The sequence below is a fragment of the Boleophthalmus pectinirostris genome, unplaced genomic scaffold, assembly GCF_026225935.1.
Source record: "Boleophthalmus pectinirostris isolate CB_2022bp ecotype Guang Dong unplaced genomic scaffold, ASM2622593v1 HiC_scaffold_18, whole genome shotgun sequence".
NCBI classification, from domain to species: Eukaryota; Metazoa; Chordata; class Actinopteri; order Gobiiformes; family Gobiidae; genus Boleophthalmus; species Boleophthalmus pectinirostris.
The window spans coordinates 470400-482894 of record NW_026571133.1 but is presented as its reverse complement, the minus strand read 5'-3'; the positions used below and the strand labels follow the sequence as shown (position 1 = coordinate 482894).

The window sequence follows — 12495 nt, the reverse complement described above, 5'->3', positions numbered from 1 at the left end:
TGGTTCAACCCTGGATCCACCTTGGTTCAGTCCTTGTTCAGTCCTGGTTTAGTCCTGGTTTCCCTGGTTTAGTTCCACTTCAGCCCTGATTTAGTCCTGATTCAGTTCTGGATCTGCCCTGGTTTAGTCCTGGTTTAGTCCTGGTTTAGTCCTGGTTTAGTCCTGGTTCAGTCCTGGTTCAGTCCTGGTTCAGTCCTGGTTCAGTCCTTGTTTAGTCCTGGTTCAGTCCTTGTTTAGACCTGGTTTAGTCCTGGTTCAGTCCTGGTTCAGTCCTGGTTTAGTCCTGGTTTAGTCCTGGTTCAGTCCTGGTTCAGTCCTGGATCTGCCCTGCTTTAGTCCATGTTCTCTCACCACATTTTAAGTTAAATATATCAATCAGTAACGTGTGTTCACTTTGTATTTTTGTCCGTGTGGATTTTGAAGAACAAAAAGTGGTGATTTTCCTGCTGCTCTGTCATTACCTCACAGACGCCTGATTAGACTTGACACAGGTGCAGACAGAGACCGGCCTGCAGGCTCAGACTGGTCCAGACTGGGCCGTACCGTGTCACTCCTGAGTCGACGCAAACAGGACTCAAATGACCAGCGAGCATAATAAGTTTAGACCTGGTTTAGTCCTGGTTTAGTCCTGGTTTAGTCCTGGTTTAGTCCTGGTTTAGTCCTGGTTTAGTCCTAGTTTAGTCCTAGTTTAGTCCTAGTTTAGTCCTGATTTAGTCCTGGTCGAGCCCTGGACCAGTCCTGGTTTAGTCCTGGTCTAATCCTGGTCTAGTACTGGCCAGTCCTAATCCAGTCCTGGCTTAGTCTTGGTCTAGTCTTGGTCTAGTCTTGGTCTAATCTTGGTCTAGTCCTGGTCCAGTAGTCCTGGTCTAGTCTTGGTCTAGTCCTGGTCCAGTAGTCCTGGTCCAGCCCTGGTCCAGCCCTGGTCCAGCCCTGGTTTAGTCCTTCTTTAGTCCTGGTTTAGAACTGGTTTAGACCTAGTTTAGACTTGGTCCAGTCCTGGTCCAGCCCAGGCTCAGTCCTGGTTTAGTCTTGGTCCAATCCTGATTTAGTCCTTGTTCAGTCCTGGTCCAGTAATGATCCAGTAATGATCCAGTCCTGGTCCAGTCCTGGTCCAGTCCTGGTCCAGTCCTGGTCCAGTCCTAGTCCAGTCCTAGTCCAGTCCTGGTTTAGTCCTGGCCCATCCCTGGCTTAGTCCTAGTTCAGTCCTGGTCCAGTCCTAGTCCAGTCCTAGTCCAGTCCTGGTCCAGTCCTGGTCCAGTCCTGGTCCAGTCCTGGTCCAGTCATAGTCCAGTCCTAGTCCAGTCCTTGTTCAGCCCTGGTTTAGTCCTAGTTTAGTCCTAGTTTAGTCCTGGTCTAGCCCTGGTTTATTCTTGGTTTAGCCCTGGTCTATCCCCTGGACCAGTCCCGACTCGGTCCTGGTCCTGGTCCTGGTCCTGGTCCTGGTCCTGGTCCCGGTCCCGGTCTGTACCTTGTCGCTCTTGAGTCGTTTCAGATATGACGGGCTGTCGTAGCCTTTGGCCTGGCGAGCTTCCTGTAGGTGGTTTATCATCCACACGTTCTTCCTCTGCTTGGCCAAGTCCAACGGCGTCTCCCCCTGGAACAAACAGGAACTGCACTCAACACACAAACTCTTCAAATATATCAAACTATTAAAAATAAAGTTTGTCTAAGTCTAATGTCTAATACAGAAAGTGCTCCACCGTGTTTTTAAACCCCACACCTTCACTAGAATCATATGGATCATTTCAGACCTGGAATTGCCGATCTCTACTAAACCGAAAACTACTGCTTCATGACATCACAAGGTGGAACAGAGCGTTTTGAGCTTTGGTGATGTGGACAGACTCATAATATTGTTACTCAGACATGTGAATAAAACCAAACAGGTTTGTTTTTGATGAGGTAAAAACATTATAACATGAACTAAAACTCACAAGAGTCAATTTTGTGTAATATAGGACCTTTAAAGTCAGGGATGTATCCTGGTCTAGACCTGGTTTAGTCCTGGATTAGACCTGGTTTAGTCCTGGTTTAGTCCTGGTTTAGTCCTGGTTTAGTCCTGGTTTAGTCCTGGATTAGACCTGGTTTAGTCCTGGATTAGACCTGGTTTAGTCCTAGTTTAGACCTGGTTTAGACCTGGCTCAGTCCTGGCTCAGTCCTGATTTAGTCCTGGTTTAGTCCTGGATTAGACCTAGTTTAGTCCTGGATTAGACCTGCTTTAGTCCTGGCTCAGTCCTGGCTCAGTCCTGGTTTAGACCTGATTTAGTCCTGGATTAGACCTGGTTTAGTCCTGGATTAGACCTGGTTTAGTCCTGGCTCAGTCCTGGCTCAGTCCTGGTTTAGTCCTGGTTTAGTCCTAGTTTAGACCTGGTTTAGACCTGGTTTAGACCTGGCTCAGTCCTGGTTTAGTCCTGGTTTAGTCCTAGTTTAGACCTGGTTTAGACCTGGCTCAGTCCTAGCTCAGACCTGATTTAGTCCTGGTTTAGACCTGGTTTAGACCCGATTTAGACCCGGTTTAGACCCGATTTAGTCCTGATTTAGTCCTGGTTTAGTCCTGGTTTAGACCTAGTTTAGACCTAGTTTAGACCTGGTTTAGACCTGATTTAGACCCGATTTAGGCCTGGTTTAGTCCTGATTTAGTCCTGGTTTAGACCTGGTTTAGACCTTTTTTAGACCTTTTTTAGTTCTGGTTTAGACCTGGTTTAGACCCGATTTAGGCCTGGTTTAGGCCTGGTTCAGTACTTCGTTTTGTTATTTTGATACACTCACTTTTTAGTTCATGTTTATAAAATTACCATGTCAGTACATTTAAGTCTGTAATGAATCTGTAGAAAAACTCAGCAGACCTGAAGAAACTGGACTAAAGAAAAACCCTGCAGGTACCTTGATGTTCTGTGCGTCGACGTTGGCGTTGGCGTCCAGGAGGAGGCTGATCACTGTCGTGTTTCCCGCTAAAACCGCCCAGTGCAGAGCCGTGTTTTTGTGATACTTGTCTCCCAGATTCACAGACACGTTAAAGGTGAGCAGCAGCCGCGTCGGGTCCACACTGAAGGAAAGAGGAAAACAACCGATCCTTTTTATATGGACAGATTGAAAAAGCACAGATTAACACAGTCAGACGCAGGGATCACAGTGTTTATAGTCGAGGACACGGCCCGTTTAAATAAAGTCGAGTTTCTTTTGTATTTGCACAGACCTGTGTGTTCTGTACGCCGCCCACATCAGAGGAGTCATCCCGTTCTGGTCCATCATGTCCACGTCCTGCAGCAGAGAGAAGAGTCAGGTCAGGACACAGTACAACAGCTCCATCTACTGGTGCATGAGGAAACTACAAAAACAAACCCTCCCTGCCTCAAACACACCGTTATTTTAGTCAGAACATAAAGGCATGATAACATGAAAACTATCATAATGCAACTAAACTGGCAAAATACAAATGAATGCTCAGAGAAAATTACTTTAGATCAGAGGTGCTCACACTTTTTCAGCATGTGAGCTACTTACAAAATGACCAAGTCAAAATGATCTACCTAATACAAAAGCCAAACAAACTGCACTGAAACACTCTGTGCCCTTTTTTGGACCCTCACCCACAGTTTGAGAACCTCTTCTTTAAGAGAAACTTCCTCTGGCACTTTACACAAAAAACTGTGAAAAAAGTGAAGGAAGATTTTTTAAACCTGTTTTTTTAAAGTTCCAAACTGGAGTTTCATTCTTTTCTGGTTTTGCAGTGATATTTACCAGCCTCTGCACGTTTACCAAACCAAACGCACATCGTGACAAACACAGATGCATTTGTCACTTTTGTTAGACAAACTTCAGCCAAATGTGGCAGTAGGTCTGTTCTGTAGATCCGCTCTATGCTGTAGACCTGCTCTGTGCCAACGCTGGAACACAAATTTAGACTGGTTTTTGCTTCACGTTTGGTCTTGCTCTTCTAATCAGCCGCACTGTGGGAGGGGCTTGTGTTGGCTGTACGCAGGAAGGAGCGAGAGCGTGAAAAGGCGAGGGGCGGCGTGCTGACGTGAGGCAGGTGGACAGGTAGGATGTTTAGGAAGTTGAACCTGCCCTGTGATGCACGCTGGTACACGAGGGCACACGCTGTCGCAGACGAGCCGTGCATAGGGAGCGTGTGTGTTTGTGATGCGCCGTAGAGTCTCCGCGGGTTTCAAATGAGCGCACAGGCTGCACTGAGACGCCCCACACGCTCCTGCACCCGCTACAAGTTTATTACCAACAGCAGCGGCCGGAATGAAATATGATCACACTTGTTGAGTGTCAGACCTCGAGTGAGAGACAAGACCGAGTCCAAACGCGAGTCCGAGACGAGACACGACGATCTACCCACACGACCTTGGCGATCGACTGGTAGATCGCGATCGACATATTGAGCACCACTGTTTTAGATTAAGTACATTAATGACACAGCGTGAGTGAAGCTTGAAAAAAAAAAATACAACTCCAGGAACATTTTTGATGAGGGGAAACATTCCAACTATAAAAGGTCACTTGATTGAGTTTATGGAAATGTAGTGAAAGTAATTTATAAAACTGACACAATAACCCAATGTGCAGCACTCGGAAATGAGTTCTCAACACATTTATCAATCTGAAACAGCTCTCGCATGAACAATCAAAAATAGTCTGTATTTTTTGTCAAATACGAATGCAACAATTTACTACACTGAATTCGAAAAAAATATATATATTCATTTACAAATCCTTTTAGGAAAACCTTTTGGAACCTTCTACAGCTTTCATTGTCGTACAGATAAATAACTAAAAGTCCTCCACAAAGAGAAAGTGCTCATGATAAACACTGATCCCTACACTAAACCCGGCCTCACCTGTCCTTTGGCGATGAGGTAGGCCACGATGGAGGTGTGTCCAAACTGAGCAGCCAGGTGCACGCAGCTGCAGCCTTCTCCATCGATCAGAGACGGATCTGCGCCATATTTCATCAACTGCACCACCATAGACAGGTGGCCTTGTCTGAAGAGAGAAGGAGAGAGAGAAAGAGAAGGAGAGAGAGAGAGATTACTATATATTATACATTTATATCTACTGTGACATGCGAGCTCCTGTGTCCAAGTAATTTCCCTTGTGGCTCAATAAAGTTTGTTTAAATCTAAAGCCGTGTTCAGACCTCGTTCTGAAAAATCAAAAAATGAGCTGGACGCCTCTCGTTGGACCTTTGACGCCAAAAGTTCAGCTTTTTCAACTTCTGGCATCGGACGCTCTTGACGCGCATCCAGAGCGTCCAACGGCAGATGGCTCAAAATGCGTTATGTCGACGCCAGATTCACGCAGCGCTAGAGTTGGACGGGAATACAGTATCACAGTATCCCGCCGTATCAGAAAGTAGCAACAGTATCAGTTTCATTACCGTCATTTAAACCATCTGCAGCGCATAAGGACCTAATATAATATTATGATTTATTGATACTTAAATGTTGTACAGATGAATGTGTAGCTGTATTTCTAGTTTAATTCTATCATGATTTAAAACTAATAGTGTCCATAATGTTTCTTTTAACTGTGTGGGGAGATGACGTTTGATTAGTTTTGTTCTGCTGTCACGTGACGCTCATAAAGGGAGACCTCGGCAAGATGGTAAGACCGGCCAGAAGCGAGTTTTGAGAGTTTTTTGCAACATTTTGCCTTCAGACGCACATTTGTTTACATTTTACAGAAACAAAACTTAAAACCACATGGCTCATTTGCATAAACTATAAGCGCTGATAAAAACGGCTCCCTGTCGCTGATGCGGTTCAGCTTCTGTCGGACTAAAGGACACGACTCAGTGGAATATGAGTGTTCTTTCTGTGACAGAGGATGTGCTGCTGATGGTGAGTCTGTTCTGTTCTGTATCGCGTTGGAGATGGTTCATGTTAAACTTTTCAGAGATTATACATCTGTAGGTCACACACACAAACCGTACAGTGGTGCGACTTCGTAGTTTACCAAAGTCGTACTAAAACATTTTGGTAATACGGTAATACTGTACACCCCGGTAAAATTCTTAGAAGGTTTAACGGTATAAAAATTTGGATACCGCCCAAACCTACGCAGTGCTGACGCTTGAGGACGTGCTGCAAAAACGCAGGACGTCCACACAGACTCTGCGTGTGAACTAGAAGCCCTGACGCGCCGGTCTGAACGCAGCTTAAGCTTATCTAAGAAAAAAAGGAAAGTTTCGTTTTATTATCTATGACGCAACTAAACTGGCAAAATACGAATGAATGCTCAAGAGAAAATGACTTTAGATTAAGTGGATTAATGACACAGCGCAGAAAAAAACACAACTCCAGGTACATTTTGATGAGGGGAAACATTCTAATCAAAACGTCACTTGCTTGAGTTCATAGAGATGTAACCGTTTTGCCTGGAAAAGTTTCACAGTATGGCATTAAACTCATCCATCTCCATAGAAACAAACAGGTGACAGCTGCTAAAAGCTATACAAGTTTAAAAAGATTTCAGACACTGCAGCATAGAAAATTTACAAAGTGCACCTTAAAATACATCCAGAAGCGGTATCTTTAACTGGGAGTAACACAAGAGTCCCGTGTATTTCCAGACATGTTTGTAGAGGTCTTAAGTACACGATTAGCAGGTTTTGTACACAACAAGTCCTTATATTCTGTCGCAGGGATGTTAAATGTTACACGGGGGTGAGATGAAGAGAGGGGAAGAAGAAGGGGTGAGGCCTGTGTCAGTGTCATCAATAATTCAGAGGACAGAGCTGATCCTCGGAGCTCAGGGGGGGTTATGTGACCTGCTCCAGACCACCGGGCTACAGGATCCTCTGACCGGAGTCTGCCTCACAACCAGAGTCTGTACACAAACGCACACTGACCAATGTGACCAGTGCGCAACAGACAGAATCAAATTATAACACAAATATTACCATAAAAATATTTTAAGGTGCACTGTGTAGCTTTTCCAGTGTGGGGACTGCTGCCTAAATTAATAACATTTACATCGAGAGCTTATTCAGTTCTGGCCTGATTCATCGGCCGGTTTTACTTCGTGGAAACCGTCTGACCTCACAGCATTAGGATTCGTTTGTTCGATGGTAGCAGGGCTGTCGCAATAACCGCAAAAATGAATCACCGCGGTACTAAGAGGCCCAAGGTGACTAACGTGACCCAACCCAGAGTCCTGCACGGGTCCATTTTTAGAGACCCGCGCCCGCCCGGTCTCATTAACATTCTACCCATTACCGCCCGTACCCGTGATAACCCAGGACTAACCCAGGACTAACCCAGGACTAACCCAGGACTAACCCAGGACTAACACAGGACTAACCCAGACTAAGGTGCGCCCGCGTAGACCGTCTGGTGACCACAGGCGAAAGGACCGCCAAAGAGCTCCATGCCGCACCGAGTTAAGTGCGGCCATCACCCGATCGCGCTTTGTGGACACCTGCTCCGCGTGCTCGTGCTAGGGGCTCTTTCTCGCGGTACCTGAGCCGGTGCGGGACCCTGACCCGACCCGGCGCGGGACCCTGACCCGAGCTGCCACAGTGAGAGCTGGAGAGATGCAGCGACACTTGTTCCAAAGCCAAATGTTACTTCTCACACTACACACACTATATCCACACAACAACCAAGGTTCATGTGCATCTGCAACAAGCGCATCATCAGAGAGAGTTTTCAGAGCCGCTGGAAATGTTATAACTCCGGGGGATGCAATATCACCACATACCGCTCTGTTGAGCCGCTATACTGCGCCGCAGGAGAAATTCCCTAACTGTGACAGCCCTAGATGGTAGAGATGCGCGGATGGGCTATTTTTTCATCCGCAACCGCGACACAAAACTCATCATCCGTCCGCTGTCCATTTTGCACCGAAGGTTTTCAAAACCGCACCCGCCCGCCATCCGCCGATTGATTTTAGATTTTAGAACAATCATACAGCAAACAAACTAAGGAGCCTCGATAAAAATGCAAACTCTATAGCTCATTCATTCCAAAATTCGCTCAGCATGTATGTTCACATTCTTAATTGTCCGTAACAACCCCAAACTTACCTGGTTTTCTTGCGCAGCTAATTAATTGACAACGTTTTCCGACTAGACTATTTTTGAACCTTCTTGCCTTCGTGTTGGATGTTGTTACATTCTGAACATTCTGCCATTGCTCGATGTTATTTCAAAGTCATAGCCTCACTCCATCGGTGTTTCTTTAAGTTTTAAATCCCCCGAGTGGCAGCCTACACTATAATGTCTGCGTGTTTTAAAATATAACTGATATCGAAACAAAATACACAGATCATCTCATCCAGATGAACCTTTATTGAAATCAGGCAATGCCCTCTTTATATTCCAATTGAAATAGACAAGAAAAAATATGCATAACTAAATAAATATGTCCCTATAGCCACTTATGTGTTGGCAAACAGCTGAAATAAATTAGAAATAATAAAATAAACTGCATATAATATGTGCCTCGTAAACCTTAGGCATCAATAACCCGACACAACCTTAACCTTCAGAACATAAAAACGAGGTCAAATGGGCTAATTAAGGACATGACGTACACTTCATACTACAAGCATAGACAATGAGACTCGTCTTTTCAGATGTAGGTAACAATGCTAACAATAACTTCTTTTTTTTTTTTTTTTTGTAGTTAAACCACCACCCGCCCGAATTTAATTAAAATATAATTTTTCGTCACGTCATCCCGCCCGACCCGCGGATTTAACCATCTCTAGTAGATGGTAGGCGGGTACTTTTTTTATTTAACCAATCGCTGCCATTTGGTCGTGACGTATGTAATTAAAAACTTTCTGAAATCAGTGTTTGTACAGTAGTTGGGTTACCTGGTCGCCCAGTGCAGAGGTGTGGAGTTGAGGTCCCCGCCCAGTTGGTCCACTATGGCTCCTTTTGATATGTAGTACCTGAAAAACACAATATACATCAAAAACAGACATGAGGGCGATTCATGTGACGGGAGCCGAACGCTGTGGCTGACGTCACACTGCCTTAGTTCACTTCTTCATACGGTCTGTGGTCTGGTGTAACGTGCGGCAGTGACTCACTTGACGAGGTCTATCCTGTTGTTGATGGCCGCCCAGTGCAGTAGTGTGACGTTCTCTTTGTCGGGCTGTCGCACGTCAAACCCCGCCTCCACCAGGTCCCTGCAGCGCTCGAAGATCCCATATCTGCAACAACATACGGTCAACTATACAATACACCAACACACAAATACAACACCATACAACACAATACAAAACAAAAGAAAATACATAATACATATGGACTCTACAGCGCTCGAAGATCCCATATCTGCAACAACATACGGTCAACTATACAATACACCAAAACCACCTGTACACGTGGGCCCAGTCAAGCAGAAGTAAACATCAAGACCGAAAAATTCAAGTTAATGCATCTGATATAAAAATGTATTCAGCAGATACATATGTACTCTAGTTTATGAAATTGTTTACTTTTTTCTGTACCATTTTTGGTTCTAAAGTTCCATATGTTTTAAACAGACCATGTATGAAACATGGAACAAAAATTATTTCCCAAATTTCAAAGACCTGAAAATCATGTAAATAAATGGATGTATTTCATCATATCTTGTGTTATTCCATCTTTGAACTGTTGATGAAGGTACATGATTTTTCAAAAAAAAAAAATTATTTAAAATCATAAAAATTTGCTTGGAAGGACTGACATATTTTATAGAAATAGTTTCCTTTCATTTTGAAGTAATATTAAAGTATTCAGAAGAAAAAAGCAACAAATGATGTAAAATCCTGCACCTTCTACTTGTTTGCACAATTTTTCCTCCGTTACTTTTCCCTCCGTTACCATGACCTTTCTTAATAAAAAAATTTAATTACTCAAAAAGTAAGAGGTTTTTCAACCTAATCTTGTACCATATGGTAGAAAACTATATGAAGCAAATATTCAAACCAGTTTGTTAAGGATATGTAAGTGAGAACCAAGAGTTTTCACTGTTTGGATTTATTGCCCAAAAAGTGCTGCATATTTCATTCTCTCCGTTACCGACATGAGTTTTTTAATTTTTTGTCAACAACTTGAAAGAATATCACAGGTTTAACTTTACCCTGTTGGAGTGTAACTCTTTCCTACATTCTGATACTTTACTTATTTCAATAGTCCCTCTAGTTTCTGAATAAGAGACATTTGAATGTCAAAAATCTGCCCGTTTCCCTCCGTTACCACTTGACTGGACCCTACTACACCAGGAGTCAGCAACCCACAGATCCATGTGGCTCTTTCATCCTTCAGTTGTGGCTCCCTGTGACTTTGGAAAATAAATAATGAGTATTTAATTACAATATATATATTTTTAGTTTGTTCATTTTTAAATGTAATTGTAAATTTGTAGATAATGGTAATCGTGTATCATTAAAATACAATTTTTTCAATATTTTTGTCACTCAAAATATGCGTCAAAGCTGCTGAAGTGCAACACGCGGCACAGATCTGGCAGCCTGGACTCACCGGCCCCTACACCAGCAGCAGGATTTATTGAGCTTTTGGACCCCTGGTAGGAAAATGATGGATAAATCCAAGAAAAGAAAAGTTTCAGAAGAAGACTGAACGTTAACACAGAAGCAGATGCATTTTTGGTTCGCTGCAAGTGGATAATTTAAGATTGGATTTTTATTTCCTACGAGGACTCAAATCGAGTCTCAAAATGTTTTTGTTACATGCAGAAATAAAATTCCATGTTCTCAGTAGCATTTCATTGATTTCATAAATGCAACACACAATAGTCTTTTATACAGAGACACAGGTAAAAAAAGATCTGCAGTGTTTTAATCATTTTAGAGTCAAAGGGGTTTTGTGGCTCCGGGTGTTTTCCAAATGGCTCTTTCAGTATTTAAGGTTGCCAATCCCTGACCTATTCATACCATACCATATTTATAAAGCACTTTAAAAACTTTACAGTAAACCAAAGTGCTGTACACAAACACAGGACAGACAAACAATCGCAGTAAAAGAAACACATAAAATAAAGCTACTAAAAACATAGAAAAACAGTAAAACACTCAACAAGAAATATACATGTCACTTATTAAAAGCCGGTGAAAAAAGGTAAATTTTTAGGAGTGATTTAAAAACAGGTACAGACTCGGCCTCTAATCTCTAATTGCAAATGGTTCCACAACCAAGGGGCAGAAACAGAAAACGCACGGTCCCCACGAAGTTTACGTTTAGTTTTTGGGACGGTGAGCTGGAGCTGATCTGCAGACCTGAGAGTACGAGAGGGGACGTGAGGGTGGATCAAGTCAGTGAGGTAGGAGGGCGCTGGGCCGTGCAAACACTTAAAAGTAAATAAAATAATTTTAAAATCGACTCTAAAAGACACTGGGAGTCAATGGAGAGAAGCTAAAACAGGTGAGACGCTCTCGTGTTTCCAGGTTCCAGTTAAAAGTCGAGCCGCTGCGTTTTGGACCCGCTGCAACCGGGAAAGCGCATTTTGGCTCACACCAACATAAAGTGCATCACAATAATCCAATCCAGTTGTCACGAATGCATGTGTGACAGTTTCAAAATGTTGCATAGACAAAATAGGCTTAATTTTGGCCAGTTGTCTTAGCTGGAAAAAACTTGCTTTTACAACATCACTAATTTGCTGATTAAGTTTTAGATCTACATACACACACAATATACAATATACGTTACACACCAATACACCAGAGGACAGAAAATACACAACGCAGATCTGATTAAAGACAGTAACAGTAACTTTAAATCAGTTCCAGTTTTTCGGTTTCCTAATTTAAAGTGTACAAGGATTGCAAAGATGTTTTATTTAATCAGGTCACTATGTTATGTCGTGTGTTATGTTGTTTACTCACTGCGTTGCCTTGACGATGTCCCAGGTGCTGTAGTCGTCCACGTGGTTCTTGCGGCTCGTGGTCTCGCTGTAGCCGTGGTTGTAGTGAGGCTGGGGCTTGATCTCCTACAACACACACAGACAAAACACAAAACTATGTAAATATAACGACTTCGGTTTTAACTCGATATTAAAAAACAACAATGACAGTTTTGTGGCCACATGGAGAGAGACGCTTCTGTGGTGATTCAGTGTTTCTGTTTAACCCACAATTTACACCAAAGCAGTAACAACAGCACAGCACACGCCCAGGATGTATCGCTCTGGTGACTTTTAAAATGTTTGTAACGTAATCCATTAAATTACTTAAAGTGAGTAATGTAATCTGAATACTTTGGATTACTTGATATTGTCATGCTTTTTAAAACTACATGAATGTAGCGACCACATCCAGCAAGCTCCCGTTGGTCGTCTTCAAATTGTCTGTTGAGCCCAAGTCTCCATGATCAGGTAACTGTTTGCTGTAGAAAAGCAAAGACGAGGAAATCTGAACATAAGATAAATCTGCTTAAAGACAATTAAAAAGCCCAGACTTTACTTAACCGTATTAAAAATATTACTGATAGAGAAATTATTTTTATATGAGATCACTGCTGCTTTTAAT

The 12495-nt window shown here is 43.0% G+C and overlaps 1 protein-coding gene across 1 annotated transcript in view; it reads right to left on the bottom strand.

Moving 5' to 3' along the window:
* zdhhc17 (zinc finger DHHC-type palmitoyltransferase 17) overlaps positions 1–12495 on the bottom strand; it is a 73163-nt gene that overhangs the window by 37771 nt on the left and 22897 nt on the right. Inside the window, exons 2-8 of the mRNA XM_055154110.1 lie at positions 11854–11957; positions 9049–9171; positions 8830–8907; positions 4848–4992; positions 3197–3261; positions 2884–3046; positions 1469–1594 (exon numbers count right to left, since the gene is read on the bottom strand). Coding sequence (XP_055010085.1) covers positions 1469–1594; positions 2884–3046; positions 3197–3261; positions 4848–4992; positions 8830–8907; positions 9049–9171; positions 11854–11957 — 804 coding nt within the window. The remainder of the gene's footprint in view (positions 1–1468; positions 1595–2883; positions 3047–3196; positions 3262–4847; positions 4993–8829; positions 8908–9048; positions 9172–11853; positions 11958–12495) is intronic.